The sequence below is a fragment of the Suillus plorans genome, assembly GCF_016647745.1.
Source record: "Suillus plorans strain S12 chromosome Unknown HD556scaffold_30, whole genome shotgun sequence".
In the NCBI taxonomy this organism is placed as follows: domain Eukaryota; kingdom Fungi; phylum Basidiomycota; class Agaricomycetes; order Boletales; family Suillaceae; genus Suillus; species Suillus plorans.
This window is the reverse complement of record NW_024537414.1, coordinates 208,445-226,757: the sequence shown is the minus strand read 5'-3', so window position 1 is coordinate 226,757 and position 18,313 is coordinate 208,445. Positions and strand designations below refer to the sequence as shown.

The 18,313-nt window shown below is 47.6% G+C and overlaps 5 protein-coding genes across 5 annotated transcripts; 3 read left to right on the top strand and 2 right to left on the bottom strand.

Annotated features, from left to right (window-relative positions):
• Positions 1 to 608: 608 nt before the first annotated feature.
• On the bottom strand, positions 609 to 1,148 carry HD556DRAFT_1308608 (uncharacterized protein; the record flags this gene model as incomplete). The annotated part of the gene is made up of 1 exon (XM_041300165.1): positions 609 to 1,148. The coding sequence occupies one exon, from the start codon at positions 1,146 to 1,148 to the stop codon at positions 609 to 611; it is 540 nt and encodes a 179-aa protein (XP_041159895.1).
• A 1,265-nt stretch (positions 1,149 to 2,413) lies between these two features.
• HD556DRAFT_1432254 (uncharacterized protein) lies at positions 2,414 to 3,823 on the bottom strand (the record flags this gene model as incomplete). The annotated part of the gene is made up of 8 exons (XM_041305105.1): positions 2,414 to 2,528; positions 2,580 to 2,725; positions 2,776 to 2,904; positions 2,958 to 3,090; positions 3,149 to 3,342; positions 3,387 to 3,495; positions 3,547 to 3,690; positions 3,744 to 3,823. The coding sequence occupies 8 exons, from the start codon at positions 3,821 to 3,823 to the stop codon at positions 2,414 to 2,416; spliced, it is 1,050 nt and encodes a 349-aa protein (XP_041159894.1).
• A 454-nt stretch (positions 3,824 to 4,277) lies between these two features.
• HD556DRAFT_1308606 (uncharacterized protein) lies at positions 4,278 to 5,165 on the top strand (the record flags this gene model as incomplete). Its single annotated transcript, XM_041300164.1, has 6 exons — positions 4,278 to 4,321; positions 4,390 to 4,499; positions 4,529 to 4,909; positions 4,958 to 4,988; positions 5,052 to 5,089; positions 5,125 to 5,165. The coding sequence occupies 6 exons, from the start codon at positions 4,278 to 4,280 to the stop codon at positions 5,163 to 5,165; spliced, it is 645 nt and encodes a 214-aa protein (XP_041159893.1).
• A 163-nt stretch (positions 5,166 to 5,328) lies between these two features.
• Positions 5,329 to 6,144, top strand: HD556DRAFT_1479094 (uncharacterized protein; the record flags this gene model as incomplete). Its single annotated transcript, XM_041308577.1, has 6 exons — positions 5,329 to 5,374; positions 5,426 to 5,464; positions 5,517 to 5,673; positions 5,727 to 5,955; positions 5,991 to 6,074; positions 6,124 to 6,144. Coding segments are annotated over 6 exons (576 nt in total), but the record flags the coding sequence as incomplete, so codon positions are not given.
• A 9,048-nt stretch (positions 6,145 to 15,192) lies between these two features.
• HD556DRAFT_1443574 (uncharacterized protein) lies at positions 15,193 to 17,655 on the top strand (the record flags this gene model as incomplete). The annotated part of the gene is made up of 12 exons (XM_041306634.1): positions 15,193 to 15,255; positions 15,305 to 15,313; positions 15,365 to 15,445; positions 15,494 to 15,610; positions 15,661 to 15,747; positions 15,800 to 16,550; positions 16,604 to 16,650; positions 16,702 to 16,857; positions 16,916 to 17,067; positions 17,139 to 17,360; positions 17,412 to 17,498; positions 17,541 to 17,655. The coding sequence occupies 12 exons, from the start codon at positions 15,193 to 15,195 to the stop codon at positions 17,653 to 17,655; spliced, it is 1,887 nt and encodes a 628-aa protein (XP_041159891.1).
• Between the last annotated feature and the right edge of the window lie 658 nt (positions 17,656 to 18,313).

Sequence of the window (18,313 nt, the reverse complement as noted above, 5' to 3'; positions counted from 1 at the left end):
TCTTTTCGACGATAGTAATTGCGCGAGACTTGATGGTATCAGTGAGTTTGGTGCGGTGCGGGATATCTTTCTCAGATAGAGTTGAACGGGTGTACAACAGCAAACGTCGGAAAGCCGGTTTATCAACCAACTGGATTGCCTGCCATAATGTCATTAAACAGCAACGCAAATAACAAAATTAAAAAACGCACCTCGTCTTCTGTCACGATAAGCTCCATTATGTACTCCAATAACCCTTCCTTTGTGAATACAGCAGGTTTTGAAACAAGATTGCGATCGAGAGTTTGTTGCGTTGTGGTGAGGTCTTCGCCAGGTGGGATTGCGCGGGAATGCATGGTGATGCCCGCAGCATCGCAACGTGCCTTGTACACTTGAAAATGGGTGCGTCTGTGGCGAACAATGTGCGTTCGTAGTGTTGAGGTGCCTCCGCGAAACGTATGCTTGTGTGCTGGTTCACCGGTGTCCCTTATCCAAAATCAAAATTGAATTTAAATTAAAAACAAATGAAAACTTACTTGCACAGCGTACAGACCCATCCCTCAGGGATACGAGTGAATATAGTCCGGATGTCTGCTGTACGATTGCTTTTTGAGACCTAAATGCAAGTGTCAGTGAAGGAAGACAATGATGAAGATACGACGTACAGTTTGACTCGCAGTTTGACTCTCAGCCTCGTCATCATCATCATCAAGCTGGGGGATCAGCTCATCAGAGGGTGATTCTCCTGGATCAGGAGCAGCCGAAGGGAGATCTTCATCAGCCGTATCTTCGTCATCAGAGTCCAAAGGTGATATGAATCGCATAGCGACTTTTTTAGACACTGGGTGCTCTGTAGCACTAGATGATGCGCGTGCACGCTTCCTTGTGCCTGAGGATGAAGCAACATTGTCAGCATCACGGATACGAGCTGAGGGCTTGGAAGGGCAGCCAGAGCGCCGAGAGCCTGCAGTGACGGTTGCTGGCGTATGTCCGGTCTTGAGTAGAACTGAGAAGGCGTTTTTCTTGGGTTCCGTTGAGGGCACATTGTCGTCAGGGTCGTTTGATGGGACTGGTGGCAAGGGCACATCGTCGTCAGGATCGTTGTAGAACGTGATCTTGGATGCATCCTTGAGGGTGCCATCAGTATTGAGAGCGCAGGAGTCTGACATTTTCAGGGAGACAACTCACAGTTTCGTCGTCACGACCTTGTTTTGTACACAGGGCAGGGAGAAGACATCTGCGCACCACAGAATACTGGTCTCCTAGGAGATCAGTCACAGCAAAAAGCTTGTGGAGGATCATACATCAGGTAACCGACCCAAAAAAGATAAGTTCTTAGCAAGCTTTATCTAATCCAAAATCTGCATAATACCTATCAGAATTATACCCCACATGACAAAGCTTTGAATACCCGGACTTAGTTGGACAGAACCCGCCAAATGTACAATTGTGAGTCTAGTTGCAATCACCTACCAGCCTATTGCCGAGATGATACATGTTGCAACACCCACCCACCATTGCAAAGCAAGATTAAGTTGTCGAGAGCGACCACCGTCGCCTTTTTGAGGACCAGCAACAATGACACTACAACTCTGCCCTTCACCGGTGATGGTATGTAGCTTTTGATTGTTTTTATTTTCTCCATCATCTCTCAACAAATTTCAGTGTTAGACAAAGTTTTAGATGGCCGGACTGTGTTGGACCAACACTGCCGACGGCCCATGGGCGGTGAGCATCTACAATGTATTGCCAAGCTCCCTCGATCCAGCTTGTAATTGCACCCCCAGCAAAATCTCTCTCGTCGCTGATGTTAGATATGTAATTGTGATGCTAGTTTGTGTTGCTCAGATCTACTAACTACACAATTCAGGCAATGAGTAGTGATGCATTGACATTCTACCAAATTTCGATAAGATGCAATGGCCATTTATATTGTCATTTTATGCTCCGCATACTCTCTCTAAATGCTGGAGCCTTCCAAGGCCAGATTGCTTTGGCTGGGGGTTACTTTTGTCCCACGGTGCGGAGGCTTGACAACAGTGTAGTGCCTTCATCAGCTGATTGCTGAGGCATAGTCCTCCCATGTAACGTGAGAGAACCAATGTGCTTTCCGCAAACTCTCCCAGGATGACGTCGCCAGATAGAGTCATTGAACCAAAGGCTGCATTGTGCCAAAGGCGCCAGGACGCTGATACCGGTAACCATCAGCATGCAGCCAAAATATAGCTATAGCATGCAATCTTGGCTTTCTCAGATCTTATCCTGCAGAGCGTGCTTGAATACTGCAAAGAAGACAGATGCGGCATGCAATGGCAATGGCTACTATTTTCCAGCAGTATTACATATTCGTTCTCATCCGATCGCTTCAATGGTTTACAGAGGCCACAGCAGGTCATCATTAGGTAACATTGTACTAAGATTGTATACATGTAAACTACGAAGGGACGTTTGTAGCCTGTTTGAGGGCAACACGCTTTTGTCGGATCTTGAATAAGGCGCTGTTGACACTGATAGCCCTCTTGGCAGCAAAGGAGGTGGGAAAAACTTGACTGAGCAACGTATTAGCATTGTAACTACATAGTGAAGGGTGATAGAAATACCGATTCCACCAGGTCAATAGCTCATCAACTTCCTTGGATTCCTCGGGGTCTTCTAACAGATCGAGGAAACTATGATAAAACGTTTCTGAGTCTGTTGTTGTGTCGGTCCGCGAAAACACTGAGGATGAGCTCAAAGCGAATCGCACCTTCAGCTGTACATTAGAAACTCTCCGTTACAAAAGGATACTTCACAAACCTGAGTTGCGATGTATGCAATAGAAGCGATGGTGACGGATTTCATCCCGTGGAGACGAGTGTTTCCGGATCGTGTAGCTTTCGGCTCTCTGTCAACTGAACTCGGAGAGGTGAAAACATGCTTGTAGGCCTGATAGAATACCATACAGTGAATGGACTCTATGAATACGAGTGCATACTCACACATACTAGTAAGCGGCTTCTGAGAAGGCCGTACCACGGGTCTTCAGGGTCATAAATGTGGTGGGCATACAAGAAAATGGGCCATTGATCCCCACAGACCAGTATTTCACCACTTCGCAGGTTCTCCTTCATCCTGTTTACAAAGAGCAAAAGGAATCAGATTTTTTATGTTAGCTCAAACTGAAACATACTGGGGGTCGTTCCAGTCCAGCCCAGCAGGACAGAGGAGAGATCCAGTAAGTGGATGGTTGAAGCCGCGGTCAATTTTGGAGTTACGATGTAAAGGAGGCTGTATTGCTTCACCCTTCGGGGTCATCCAATCGAGTACCGCAGACTTGAGTGTTTTTGTGTCGTCGCCTCTGGCACCCGCCGCTCCCCTACCAATCTGTAAATCATAAGTAAGAACTGCATGGCCAGATAAAAATGTACCAGCTCTCCAACGTGAATGATTTCCTCCTCAGACCCATCCTTCAGTCGCTCCAGAAGGCCGGGATAGGAGTCCAACAGCTGCTCAAAGACGCGATGTTCCCGCCGCTCTCTGCCAAGCGCATCAGCAAACAAGTAAGTGGGAGAGATGAACGTCCTTGACTCAGCAGGGAAATCCTCTAATGGGGTGTCTTCCATTTGCTCCAATCTCAGGATACCATTGGTGAGCAAGGAAGGGTAATTACAAAGCGCGAATACCGTTCGACCAAAGTGGCGTCCATGGGAGACAAGCGGATCCGACGAGGAGCTGAGAGGTAAAATGAGTCTACAAAACCTGTGGTTGACATAGGGACATCTTACGCCTTTTTTCGAGGCCCCATTTGAAGAGCTGATGAGCCACATTTGCTCGGAATGCTGGGGGTGGCCTCCTGGGTAGCCATGATAGTTGGGGAGGAAGAATAGACAACCCGGGCTTCACCGGTACTGAATGTTTTTATCCCTAGCACTGCGCTACGTAATGTTTGGGGGAAACTGGCGCTAAGGGGCCGCCGTAAATGGCAGCAATGACCCAGAGAAGAATTGGCCAAGGTAGCCAGGGTGAATCTGACCCAGTCTACTGACGGAGTGCCGTGAGGTATCAACCTTATACCAAGATGGTCAGCCTGAAAACTAATAGCTAAGCAAAAGCGTGGCTGGTATATGGCTCTTTCGAACTTACACCTCATTGCATCTCACAACTAGAAAGCAGCATCCGCTATGCCCACTATACTGCAGCCCTGACGTCAAACCTATAACATCCGAGGGGGACTGGCGGAAAGTGGACACTTGGCCCAGAAAAAAATTGGCCAAGATGGCTAGGATGGTTCCAGCCCAACCCGTCGATTTTGTACCTCAATGTATCAACCTTGTGCCAAGATGGTTAGCCTGAAATCTCATGGGTAAGTAAAAGCATGGCAGGAATATAACACCCTTGAACTTGCATCCTGCATCCTGCAACTACAACAAGACAGCGCATCCACCCAGCCCAATATGCCACAGCCCTGGCGTCAGACCGCACTGCAAAGACATATTATCAACTTGAACCTGCGGTAAATCTGATGCGCCTACCTGGCGGCAGTATGTGCTGATGCCTTTGCCTAGGATAGAATTGGTGGACAACACTAATGAAAGCGGCGAGGAAATTGCCAGCGTAAAGGTTGCCAACACTATCAATGATTCTCAGAGCCCACCGAAGACTAGCAAGGCAAACTTTGATGACAGCGGTCCCTCAGTACAGAATGACGAGGCTCCGCCTCTGGCAGTGAGAGAATATGAAAATGGCGAGGTGGACTCCATGGTGAAGCTCAAAGAGAGACTGCAGCTTGCGGAGAAGAACTGCTCGAGGTTGGAAGAGCTGCGTCAAAAGTACAGACTTCGTTGGTTGGAGGAAAATTATCGAGCAAGAGTATTGGAAGAATACGCACCAAATGGAATTAACACCTGCCCTCCCCACCAGATTGCATGGGATGCTCCCTCTCCCGTTCAAAGTATGCCGGATGCGCGTTCCCTTGAAATTAACTGACTGCACTGCCCAGGTGAATACAACCTCGAAGTTGAGGACGAAAGGTAAATGCAGAAGGCATATCACAGTATTCAAGTTGTGCTGCTGCACAAAATTGTGGTTTATAGGATCGGAGGATGCGGGAACACCGGTGGATTATTTAGATGTGAGAAATGACGCAAGCATTTCTCTTTGGGTCAGCACTTGGCCAGGTCCCAGGATGGTACTTTCAGCTCGTGTAGCCAAAGGATCACATGATTATGTATCAGACAAATATTGAAGTAGCATTGCACTTGCACTTAGAATTCAATATTCAATATTTAAGGTAAGCTACCCATCCCAGCATGCTGATGACGTAAAGGGCTAACCGCGTTGCAATTGAGGCCGGCGTGCTAGCCAGTCTACGGCGTGCCCTGCTCGAAACCTTCCTGTAGGTATAACGCTTGTACGTGTCCAGTTTAACCTATTGTCAAGCAGTCCGTAACGTGGTATCTCCTTACAGGTTCTGATGTTGTCTTCTCCACTCCTCCTTTCCATGGTAGTAGGATTCCCAAACATTCAACTTTTATTGATGCTTACTAGCTACCTTCTAGGAACCCTAACTCGCTATCACTTGCACCCTGCTGAGTGGCTACACCGTTTGCCTGATTCCCTTTCCTTTGAAGAAGGTTCTCTTTGCGAGCCTCTGGCCGTAGCTCTCGCAGGCATCGAGCATGCTGGTCTCTGCCTTGGTGACCCCACTTTGATCTGGTGTGTTTGCATTAGGGATTTCATGTTATGATTTGTAATTGATTGGCATTCAGTGGCGCTGGACCGATTGGTCTCGTTTCTCTTCTTTTGGCACGTGCTGCAGGCGCCAAGCCCATTGTAATCACCAATCTGTTCCAGAGCCGCCTCGACTTTGCAAAGAAGCTCGTTACTGGTGTGCGTACGGTACTGATCGAGCGTGGTTTGATGCCAAAGGACACGACCCAAAAGATCAAAGCTGCCGCTAATGGCCCTGTGAAGGTTGCGATTGAGTGCAGCGGTGATGTAAGAAACGCTGGAGTTGTCTATGCCGTCAAGAGTCTCCGCTTATGCTGCATGGTACCCAGGTAACGCAATTTGGTGGAAAGGTGTTCATCATTGGTGTCGGCAAGAACGAACAAGTGGTATGTAAAAGCCCAAAATTTTGTCACACTCAATTTGCCATACTTTCAGTTCCCGTTCATGCACCTGAGTGTGGCATGGGGATACGGCACACTGAGTGCTAGAAATCTATGAGATTAAGTGTATAAACAAATGACACTCGTACCTTGGCTCACTGAGGCCGACATCCTGGTCTTCAATCTTGACACCAATGACTTCCTCCTGGACACTCATACGTTCCTCCAATATTGCAGAGCCGCTTGCAGCCGGGTCTTTGATCCGAAAAACCACTCGCTACAAATAAGATTAGCACAAGCATCAGCAAACGGAATTCAGACTAACGTACCTTTGGTCCCGGAGATTCAATGTCTAGGGCGAAACAATAAGTGTCCCATGCTGACTCTACGCCATTGATCTCAATGAATATAACATCCTGGAGCATCTTGACGTTTGTTAGAACGGCCGAGGAAGACATTTGCCAGTGGTGAGTTCACTGCCAGCAGTGGGAAATTTTCTTGGTCCAAATACTTCGGCTTTTGAGTACTGAAAGCTGGTTTGTGAGTGTCATGGCACGGGCGCGTGAGGCTTACCTTGCGAAAACCATTGAACAGGTGGCGTGCACAAGAGCTCAGAGGATTGAGATTGAGATTGAGATTGAGAAAAAAACAAAGGCACAGTGCGTAATTTATCTTGTTGAATTATTTGGCTTTCATTGGCGTATATGAGGGCTACATGTCCTACGAGGTGTATATAGGATGGCACGGTCTATGTAGGTGGCTGTGGGTAGCACGTGCCTACATGAATTTTGCATTTTCCTGATGCGAAACCACCATACAACGATGAAGAACCAGAATACAAGGACGAGAGATAGAATGTACCATAACCATTGACAACCCTGCCGCTGTACCATGTCATTCATACGATGGAATGTGCCAGCTAGGATGCCTGAGGTCTCCGTGAATGCGTCATTCTACAGAGTGCATGATAAGTTGGGAGCCGCTGATGAGTAGAACAACAGCATGCACATATCATCTGACTGAGTTGTACAGTCGATTCTCGGGCCTTGTTTCCAATGCCAATGGTGATCTTCGTATGAAAACGATGAGTTTGATGGGTGGGCGAGACGGGAAGCACCACTTACATCCTTGAGCAGCTTCACCTTAGCTGCCAGGCCTTCCAACGCCTCGTCATTCTGACCTTCCAAGTCGTCCACATAGCGGTGGAGAGATGGCCCTGGGTTCGGGCTACTATACGGTGAGGAGCATCCCGAAGCTGGAGGTATCACACCCAGGAGAGCTGAACAGTCTCGTAGCGCTGCACTTGTTGCTCTGTACACTCATCGTCATTCTGTTGGGTGCGGTAGTGACGAAGTCGGGGACTAGCGCTTCCCAGCGTCGCTATGATTGAGTATAGCAAATTGAGAAATTGAGATACCAGCCTAATTTTTTGAAGTATCCTCAAAGCCGGTCACGACACATCATTCTATTAAAGCCACACTACTTTACACGGTCAATACAATAATCGGTACAAAGATAGAATAAGTCATGGCGGCCAGTGCCCTCACAAGGGCTAAATATAAATAAATGCAGTTTCACGCGGAAAGAATAATCCAGACAATTGGCACTACCAAACTCTCCAGTCATTCATGCCATCGTCATCGTCAATGTTCTCGTCATAATGGCTTACATTCCTGGGAAGTATATGTCGTGGGATGATTTGATCCCAGGATGTTTGTGAACCTGCAATATCATCAGTGGTGGAGGATGGTACGACCTGTTTTTGCTCACTGCGGTCACAGTTAAATGCGTGTGTATTTTCAATGGCTAATGTATATAGCTCTATCTCAGCGTGGGCGCGATGCCTCTTGGCTTGCAGGATGAGTAGGTCCAGCCCAAGATTGCGTAAATAGGCGTTGCTACGCCTCGTAACAAGAGATTTCGTCATCAGGTCTGACTGCATGTCCAGCTCAGTTTGGAATGCCTTGAAAAAGGTATCTTGGACGTCAGCGGTGATCCATGTACTGAGCAGGAGTGATGGAGGGCCAATATGCTATAGAAAGAGACAGTTGAGCATGGCTTAACAGAAAGATACATTACTGACGTGCAAGTTATTGGACATCGTTCGTCTGTCCCACGTGGCGGGAGGCGGACCGAGGACCGAAGGGGTGGAGCCTTCCAAAGGCGAGGAATCTCTGATTGAAGGCTCCGCAGCTGGTTTGAGGTGCGCGCCGTTTCTCGTTAGCCAAGCTTTATACATCTCTTGCGTAGCAATCCAGCAGGCCAAAGGTGCGCAGGGTAATGGTGCACAGGGTAAATGTGCAGTTGCATGCTTTAAGGTTGCTGAGGGGGTCCTGATATTGTGCTTGGATAGAACTCCAATATATGCTACAGAAGGAGGATTCAGATCGTATCTCATCTGAAGATAAATTAAACTTACGCATTCGGAGTTGTTCCAAGTTTTCGATAGCCTGGGAGTACAAAGACACCTCCATTTGACACCGTTTCCTCCTCTCTTCCATGAGAAATCGCTCTACAGTCACATGCCTTCCCTCATTCACACCCCCACAGATGATCTGGTGTCGGCGTAAGCTTTCCTCCTGCTTCGCCTCTATACTGCGCTCCCCAATCAGTTCCCAAAGATCGCCAGTATAAACTCGATCTTTGAGCAAGTAGGCCAGAATGTATAGTTCAGTTTGGAGCTACGGAAAGAATAAAAATCAGTATATGCATATTATCATGATCGACTGACCTTCTGATTTGCTATGAGTCCCATGTAGGCATCGATGAATTGAGTGCCCAATAAGTTAGATAGTTCAAAAGTGCTTGCACGGGCAGTGGAGTAGTCAAACAGCTCTGGTGAAAGACAGGCCGACATGATGCATGCCCCTAACTGCTGGTAGTAGGGAAGGCGTACAAGCAGGTGCGTGAATCAACACTGGCTTATTTATACTAGTAAGTGACGGGTGAGTGGATGGTGAGAATCTCGAAGAATCCTGGGAATCTTCAAGTAGCTATGTAGTGTATGTAGTGTATGCTCCTACCTGTGAGAACAAATAATGATCTGGCCATCACGATTTGATTTGGTGGTACAAAAAGGCGTCTAGCTGCCTCCAAGTGCTACTGGCCATGCCTCATGCAGCATTTCGCCATCTTGAAGCAGCACTATTAATACTTAGATAAAATAAAATATATATATATTTACTATGATTGTTGTTATTGTACATTGTAAACACAAGTTGTCAGGAACAAATCAAACACGTACGACCCAGGACTTGTTATATTAAACACACCAGCATCATTTCACGATCACACAAGTATTTGCATCCATCAAGTCAAGCAATAATATGACGATGATGGTCCTTCTGCACCCCTTTTGAATGGCAGACATGGCGGTTCCTGACTCCTACTCGCAAGCATTTCTTGCAGCGTTTAAACAAAGCACGGAACTCCTTCTCCGTGATCCCGTCACCGTCAAAAGAGTCAAGTCTGGTTAACAACTCTGTTTGCTCCCTGCGATTCCACTTGAGTTTAACTGGTAAGACAACCCGCCGTTCTTTGTCGTTCAGTTAATGAAGCTGTAGTATTTCAGTAAATTAAGCTCCTACCTCTTTGAGGGTACTGGAAGGTGGCCAGAGACGATAGCTGGAAGTGCATATCAATTTTCACTGTATTATGATTGTGAGTTTAGGATCTCCTTGAGCACGAAGAGTGCTAACCTTTGTATCCGCATCTATCTGATGCACATCTTGTAGTCCAGTCAATCCTACTTGCACTCATATCCCACCAAGGATACACCGCTGCTTCTACATACGCCTCTCTTCCACCATCGTCAGCACAGAGGCAGCATGGGTATTTAAATTCATATCCATTTCGGTGTGTTTCTAGACTGGATGGCGGAATCTTATTTCCATCATGGTCGACTGGCCTGCATTATATGCAAGCAGCGTCATGGCCCAGAATTTGCACAGGATGCAAGCAACATCTTACCAACACCATTCGATCATGGATTTGGAGAAGCTGTCATAATGTAGGATGGCAAAACGGCAAGTCATAGCTTCTGAAATAAGTTTACCTAACCTCTGATAGGTTTCATGATGATTCGGAGGGGCAGTGATGATAGAGGAGGGCGAGGACGGGGCTTCCATTGAGTAGTCCAGTGCGGCAGGGATGTGCGTTCTATTGGGATTATATATGAGGCCACTACCTTGAACCGTGTCTGGCCTGGCCAGTCTTCCCTGCCGTCATTATGTCCGCCAGGCCAGAAGTTCTGGGCTGTGGGAATATGGCGCAGTGATGGCGATTTTCGTAATCATGCTAGCCGTCTTTAGCGCCAACCAGTATAATAAATTCAGAATCAAACGCAGTCGTCCTTTCAACTTCTCATGGACCTGGAAGATTTATCGCTGACTTTACCTCCTTTCAGATGCAGCTGTACACGCCAGTTCACGCAGGAGAGCGCCTACACCAAACATCAATGTTCATGCGTGAAGGGTAAGAAGCGGCTGTTTTCTGCTTTATCTAAAGCAAAAGACCTGTTAGGTTCTGCAAAACGGTCCAGAGTGGATGGCAGTGGCAGACCGTATGCGCACCTTAGCAAGATGCAGCCCCCCGTTCATGTGACCAATCTCCATCCGCTGGCCAGGTTATTGCAGAGCCTTCAAGCACCAGCTCAACCCTGTTGGCAATGTGCCCCGCAAAGGAGGTTTCGTGTGCAGGCCTTTGGTTGCAAGAAAATGCACCTGCCTCGGCATCCAAATCTGATCTTGGTGCCATACTTATGGAGGTGGACAACGATGAGAACCTATCGCTGGCGCAGAGAAGGGGCAGGCGTGTTGATGTTCCCATGCCGCAACGTTATAGGCAGTATGAAGACGTACTTCCAGAAGCCCCCCCAAGTGTTCCGTCCGATCATACCATCCCAGTACCAGATCCCAACCTACCAGGAGATCACACTGACACATCCACTGGCACTAATACATTGCTTCGATCCCCTCCCTTCCGTACAGTTTGCAATGTCTTTGGACTGGTACGCCAGTTCTTCTCATCCGTCCCCCCACATCACGACCCCGAAGAGGCGGTGACGCTCCACGATATCAGCTCTGTTCCAGCTTTCACCTCCGATCCCCCAATCACAGATAATGCATTTTACCCTTATCCCAATAAATCTTCTTTTGAGCTTGGCAACTGGTACTGGAATGGCGGCGTGCAGAAGTCGCAGGAGGGTTTCAAGGAGCTGGTTGGTATTGTCGGACACCCGAATTTTGACCCTGATGACGTGCGGAGCACGCCATGGGGTAGGATCAACTCAAAGTTGGGTGCGAGTGGTAATGACGAGGGGGATGAATGGGAGGATGAAAATGCTGGCTGGTGTAAAGCACCGGTGACCATTGAAGTACCCTTCTCTCGGACGACTGCCCAACCAGGCGCTCGAACTTATGTGGCAGCGGAACTGTACTATAGGCCTCTCATTTCCGTCATCCGGGAAAAGCTCTCGAATCCTCAGGACAATGAGTTTTTTCACTATGAACCTTACCAACTCAAATGGAACGCCCCGCATCTTCCCCATGAAGTTAACATTCACAGTGAATTGTATACTTTGCCAGCATTTATGGATGCGCACCGTGAACTCCAGGAGTCTCCTGGAGAGGCTGGATGTAAGTTAGAGCGTGTGGTCGTTGCGCTCATGTTTTGGTCAGATGCCATGCAGCTAACAACATTTGGCAACGCGAGGCTATGGCCAGTATATATGTACTTCGGGAATGAATCAAAGTATCGCCGTTGTAGACCATCGTGCAATCTAGGTAATCATGTTGCCTACTTTCAAAAGGTACGTTAGTCCTTACGAATCCCACTCAGCATTGAAGTTCATGCATTTGCAGCTTTCGGACTCGTTTAAGGATTTTACGGGCACCTACACTAACGGCAAAGGGGTTGGCCGTGACTGCACAACACATTGCCAGCGCGAATTATTCCAGGCTCAGTGGAACGTCTTACTTGACGATCAGTTTCTAGAGGCCTGCAAGCATGGAATTGTGATTCTCTGCTGCGATGGTGTCGAACGCAGGTTTTACCCACGAGTGTTTACTTACTCTGCAGACTATCCTGAGAAGTGAGTCATGGGCGTTATCTGTTAGAAGTTGAAGCTCATCAAAGGCAGGGTTCTTATTGCAACAATTCGGCAGATGGGAAGCTGTCCCTGCCCGCGATGTCTCATACCGACTACACGGCTTCAAAATCTTGGAATGAGCCGTGATAGGCAGCAACGTTTAACGCTGGTATGGTCCAATACATCAAGGAGTCATCTGGTGACCACCGCACGCAGCCTCATCTACGAGAAGAACCTTGGTGTGGACAGTGCAGCCGTCGGGTCGCTTCTCAAGCCAGACTCCTGGGTACCAACCTCGGTGAGCATGATCCATGTAATCAGTCTTACCTGCCGCCTTTACTGACTATTAATTAGAATGTTTTATCCGATGGCCTTAGTGCCTTTGGATTCAATTTGTTTGCCGCACTCGTCGTCGACCTCTTGCACGAGGTCGAACTTGGGGTTTGGCGCATGCTTTTACTTCACTTGCTGAGAATCCTTTTCGCCTTGAATAAGGACTTAATACACGAGCTTGATAAAAGGTGCAGCATATGTATTCGCTGAATGCCCAGTATACTCACCCTCACCTGACAGATACAGGCAGGTCCCCCCATTTGGACCTGCGACCATCAGACGATTTTCAGCGAACACCTCCGAAATGTCACATATGGCTGCACGGAATTTTGAAGATCTTTTACAGGTATGTCTTGGGATGATTCCCATAGATCCTTGTGTACTCACTTTTTACAAGTGCTCTATCCCAGTCTTCGAGGGCCTTCTCCCCGAACCTCACAACAAGATCGTTATCGATCTCCTGTTCATTCTGGCACACTGGCATGGACTTGCCAAGCTTCGCATGCACTCCGACCTGACCCTAGACATCCTCGACCAGCAAACAACTGAACTTGGTGAGCATCTTCGTCACTTTAAGGCGAAAGTGTGCACTGCATACGCCACCCATGAACTTGATCGTGAAGCCAATGCGAGGTCTCGTTGGCAAGCAAAAGAAGCCGCTAAATGCACGGAGAAAGGCAGGGCGAAAGGTAGTGGGGCTGCAGTTCCGGGGCCTATGGCAGGTGCCAGCCTTAAAGGGAAGCAGAAGGCAACGCCAGAGCAATCACAGGACGCACCTTTACCAAGGCAGCCCAAGAAGAAGAAGTCATTCAACCTTCGGACCTACAAGCTTCATGCGCTAGGGGATTATGTAGCTTCCATCTGTCACTTTGGTACCACAGATTCCTACAGCACGGAGCCAGTAAGTATCAACCCTCTCACTGCTCGCTTTCCAACTCAACTGCCATCAGGGGGAATTGGAACATCGTACACCGAAGGGCAGGTACCGTCGAACCGATCGAAAGACCTTCATTCACCAGCTGACGCAGATTGAGCGTCGTCAAGCAAGATTACGCCGCATCAAGCAACGGCAGTATAAACAGGCTTCTCATACAGCATCTAATGAAACTGCGTGCGATCCCCAGCTCCATCATCACATCGGTCAAAGTGAGAAGGTCTATGATGAAATTGGTCATTATCTCCGCAGTCATGTGAGAGATCCTGCTATAAAGGTAGTTGACTTGACTCTCTCGTGGATAGCCATCATCCTGACGTATGGCTTAGGATTTCCTGCCTCGATTGAAGGACCATATTCTTGATCGCCTTGACCCAGGGACTTCTGGGACTTCTGAATCTTTGTGCGAGAAACCCACCCGTTCTAATGCAGAATATAGTTCAATTCTCTTCAAACGGAACAGAATCTACCATCATAATCTCGCCAAGTTCAATTATACCACATACGACGTTCGACGGGCTCAGGACGTCGTTAATCCGAAGACTGCTCACTGCAATATCATGCTGCTCCAGCGTGGTTGCAATGATGCTCTCAATGGCAACTACTGTTATGCCAGGGTTCTTGGCATTCATCACGTCAATGTGGTTCGTACAGGGAATGTGTACAATGCCCACCGAATTGAATTTCTTTTTGTTCATTGGTATGAAACCGTACAAAGCCATGCTTGGCACACCCACACTTTGGGCCGGGTTCGTTTTCTACCTCTGGAAAATCCAAACGCATTCGGTTTCGTGGATCCAGGAGACGTTCTTCGAGCGTGTCACATTATCCCAGCCTTCTCTCGATGCCAACACAATCAGAGTAATAGTATTTCCCCTCTTGCCGGAGATAAACACGATTGGCATGAATATTATGTCAACAGGTGAGCTACTATATATTTTTGCTATCTTTACTGATACCATAACTCTAATAGTTTCGTCAATCGCAATACCCTCATGCGGTTCCATCACGGCCTTGGCGTAGGCCACTTGTATTCCCATAGGGCGGGGGTCTTTGACGTGGAATCACACTCTGTCAGTCAGACATCTACCCTGACCGAAGATGAACCTGTGGAAAATATCGCGGAAGTCAATCAATGTCCAGTTGACGAAGAGGACGAAGAGGATGAAGATTATGTTGGTGCGGAGGAGCTGATACTGTTTGAGCAGGGACGAAATGAAAGCATGGAGACAGTGATAGACGCATTGGAAGAAATTCATGCAGATCACATATTCAATTATGAGAACTAAATCACAGCAATCTACCTAGCATCCTGGGAAAGGCCATTTTCCGCTGATTCTTGGTTATTTCAAAGTCTTGGTCATCACTGATAAGTCCTGGCCATCAATGCTAATTTCTGGCCATTGCTGCTAACTCCTGGCGCGTGTGAATTTATGAACCTCGCCAGCCCATGCTAACTCCTGGCGCTCTTGTATATGAATCTCGCCAGCCCATGCTAACTCCTGGCCATCGCTCACTCGAGTCATCAATACATCACTATCAACTCCTGGCGCTCGTGTATATGAATCTCGCCAGCCCATGCTAACTCCTGGCCATCACTAATTCTTGGCCCTCATTAATATTCGAACTTGGCCGATTCATGCTAACTGCTATGATTCATAAGCTAGCCTCTCAATATATAATCATTCGCGGCTACTTTTGCGATACCTCAAGCGACTCCTGACCAGCACCGTCTGAACCTATTCTGCCTCTACCACACGAAGTTAGACATGCACCCTACATATCTGTATGTCCCCGAGTGCAAGGAGGTCCTCCGGCTGGTCCAACTTGCGGTATGTGAACTGTCTATGCTGAATACTGCCACTGATGGTCTCCCTCTAGCACGAGGAGGTTTGACACCATCTTTCAGCAATTGTATCAGTTCATAACTGGTAATTTCAGCACCCGTTTTCAGGGTTCTCGGGCAAATCTTTCAACACCATTGGGTATTTGGCTATCCACAAAGACATATACCCGATATACGTAAGGCTCCATCTTTGAAACTGTTCATTTCACGTTGCTATTTCGTAGGTGGACGAAACCTACAGGAAGGTCAAGCCATGGCTGGCGGTAATAAAAAATATAGGGACCCTGGGTATCACCGACAGTGTGGACATCACCCGTACTCACCCATTGTTTGAATCAACGGTGAGAGCTTTGCAGTGCTGGAAAGTTCGTTTTTGAGATGATGGACCTAGGATGCTGATGGAGAATTCATTCGGAAGGAGGTAAAGGCCTCCTATTGTAGGCCGAATGAACTGGGTGAGCCAAGACCTATGTGGTTGGTGAGGATTTTTCTTAGTGCTAAATTTCTGTGTATTCATTGCGCTTTGATAGCTTGCCGAGCTATCGCATGCCTCTGTAAAATTCCACCCGCCACTATTTCTGGATGGGTTCCCACCCCCCGCATATCCTGTTCCTGCAGAGAACCTAATATATGCGTACGAGATATCACATGCTACCCTTTCGACTGCCAAAGTTGAGACACCCCTACTGGCTCCTCCTGCACCCATCTCTGTTAACATGCCATTCACACCTCCCGAATCTCTTGACATCCGGTACGCCACTAGTGAATCTCTCGATGTGCAGGCCCTCGGTATGCAGGCCCTCGATGTGCAGGCCTACGACATGCGGCCCTTCGATATGCAGTCCCTCGATATAGATATGTCCCTTGTAGATCCTCTAGACTTGGGTAACCACGTTTTCTGGCCACTACCCTCTGACATCTCCGCCAGCGGTATGACAGCACCTGATACTTTTGAGGAACCTCATACTCTGGTTGGCGATCCAGCCCCCACCAATTCGGATATGGATTTGTATCCAGAGCTCGCCTGGAAAGACTCTGATAATCTATGGGGGAATTTGGATGAGGACGACAAAAAAAGATACAGAATTGTGGTGCAAAAGACAGGCTGGGAGCAAGTCTTGAAGCTCACGAAATGCCTGTTCTTGGGCAGTCTGTGGGTCGGACTCCATGGAAATCCATTCAGGGTTTCAGCAGTGGAAACACGACGCCTCATCACAAACAGCTTTCTAACCTCTTTACGGATTGATGGCAAGATGTACTCGCAGTTTGTCGAACACCCGTGTTTGTGCCTTGCATTTTTGATGCTGCTTGTCGTTATCTTACCGTTTGATCAGTGGTCTTGCATCATACCACTATCGGGTGGTCGGTCATCCGCACCAGTGTGCGCTCTCCCTCATCCCTGCTCTAACTCATCCCTGACTTGTCGGTACAGCTAGTTAAAATGCTCGACAACGCGAAGGGTGAATTGCGAAAAATCCTGAAGGGAGCCATGACCCACTATACTGGGTTTTGTGGTAGCTTGCCCTTGCATAGGAAAAACAAAATCATTTATTTCGTTACGCTTTTCAACTCAAAAGAACTTCGTGATGTAAGAGGCTAGATGCTCACACCTATAATGTTTTACCTCAAATCCTTTCGCCATCCAGATACAAAACACCATCGCCCTATTTATAGGGCTGCAAGCCTTCAGGGAACTGCTCTGGGCAGCGTTGTTTGTCCCGATTGAAGAGTTGGCGCATGGCAAAGAAGATGGCAGGGTAGCAGACCTTTTTACCGAAGAGGTCTGCACATCAACTGGGTGCTTAGCACAGGATACTGTGTGTAATCTAATGACACTCGTGAGTCCTTTCTCCCTTCGTCTCATTTCAGGCAATCACAAAAGCCCCAGGTATACAATACGATGCTCCTTGTCTTGAAAGAAATATGTCGCAAAGAAGCCAAAAAGGATGGTTATTGCCCAACGGATGGCCCTAAATACGAGGCACATGAGACCATGAACGGAATCATCATGTCTGCGCTTAGCCCGATGTATGAAAACCCATGCGAGTTTGTTGACTTCACAAAGGAGGTGACGCACCTGCCCTTCATCACGTCAGTGTCGTTTGTTTGCTGCTAAGGTCACTCATTGTTGTCTACATTCAGGTGTGCGAACATGCTGGGTTTTGACCCGAAGAAGCAAATTCCTCGAAAAAAGGGCACGGTCGGGAAGAAAAAGGTGATGAGAACTATGTAAGACGTTACCAACATCAGCCTTTCTCAACCATCGTCCAGTGCCACACTCGGTGGCCTGCCGAACAATGGAGGCTTTAGGTGTTACAGGTCGTTCACAGATATTTCTTACTCCCTCGACTATTTCACACCTCCACCTGTGGCTGTATCGGAGTAATTTGAACTTCACGACATAGAGTCCTTGTCTTTTCTTATAAAATACTGCTTGGATTTAATATCATCGTTATGGAACAGTTAACGTAGGTTTGACATGTGCAAAGTATTTGGCTTGCAGGGCATATTTTGGGAGAATACAAACGATGTGTTCAAGCACCCAACATCGTGAATCATGATAGTGACTTTGGCGTACCTCTCAAGTTTGAGTTGTTTACTTATTACTTCATCACAAAAATCAAATTTTCAAATTTTCAGATTTTACCCGATTTCGCAAGTTGAACTCGAGCAGCAGTATACTTACCCACTGCTCTTCCCACCACCACCACCCTTGCTGCTTTACTCCAGCCTCTACATTCTGTCGACTTGGGGGAAAAATGCAAGCTGTGAGCCTCACCATTTTGTTCCTTTGCCAATACATCCTCTGTACATTGATCGGTAAATACTGACTGCAGTAACCCTTCGCTTATTCAATGCAGAAACGGTTCATCTTATCATCCTCGTAAACACATATGTCTCGTCCCTGCTCCTATTCCCATGGCAAATGACCCGAACTCAACCTGGGGGTCCTCTGTTCAATCTGACTCATTTCTTGCGAATGGACCTCCAGCCCTTCCCCAACTTTTCGTTGCATCGACCCTCTATTCAATCCCAGCCCACAC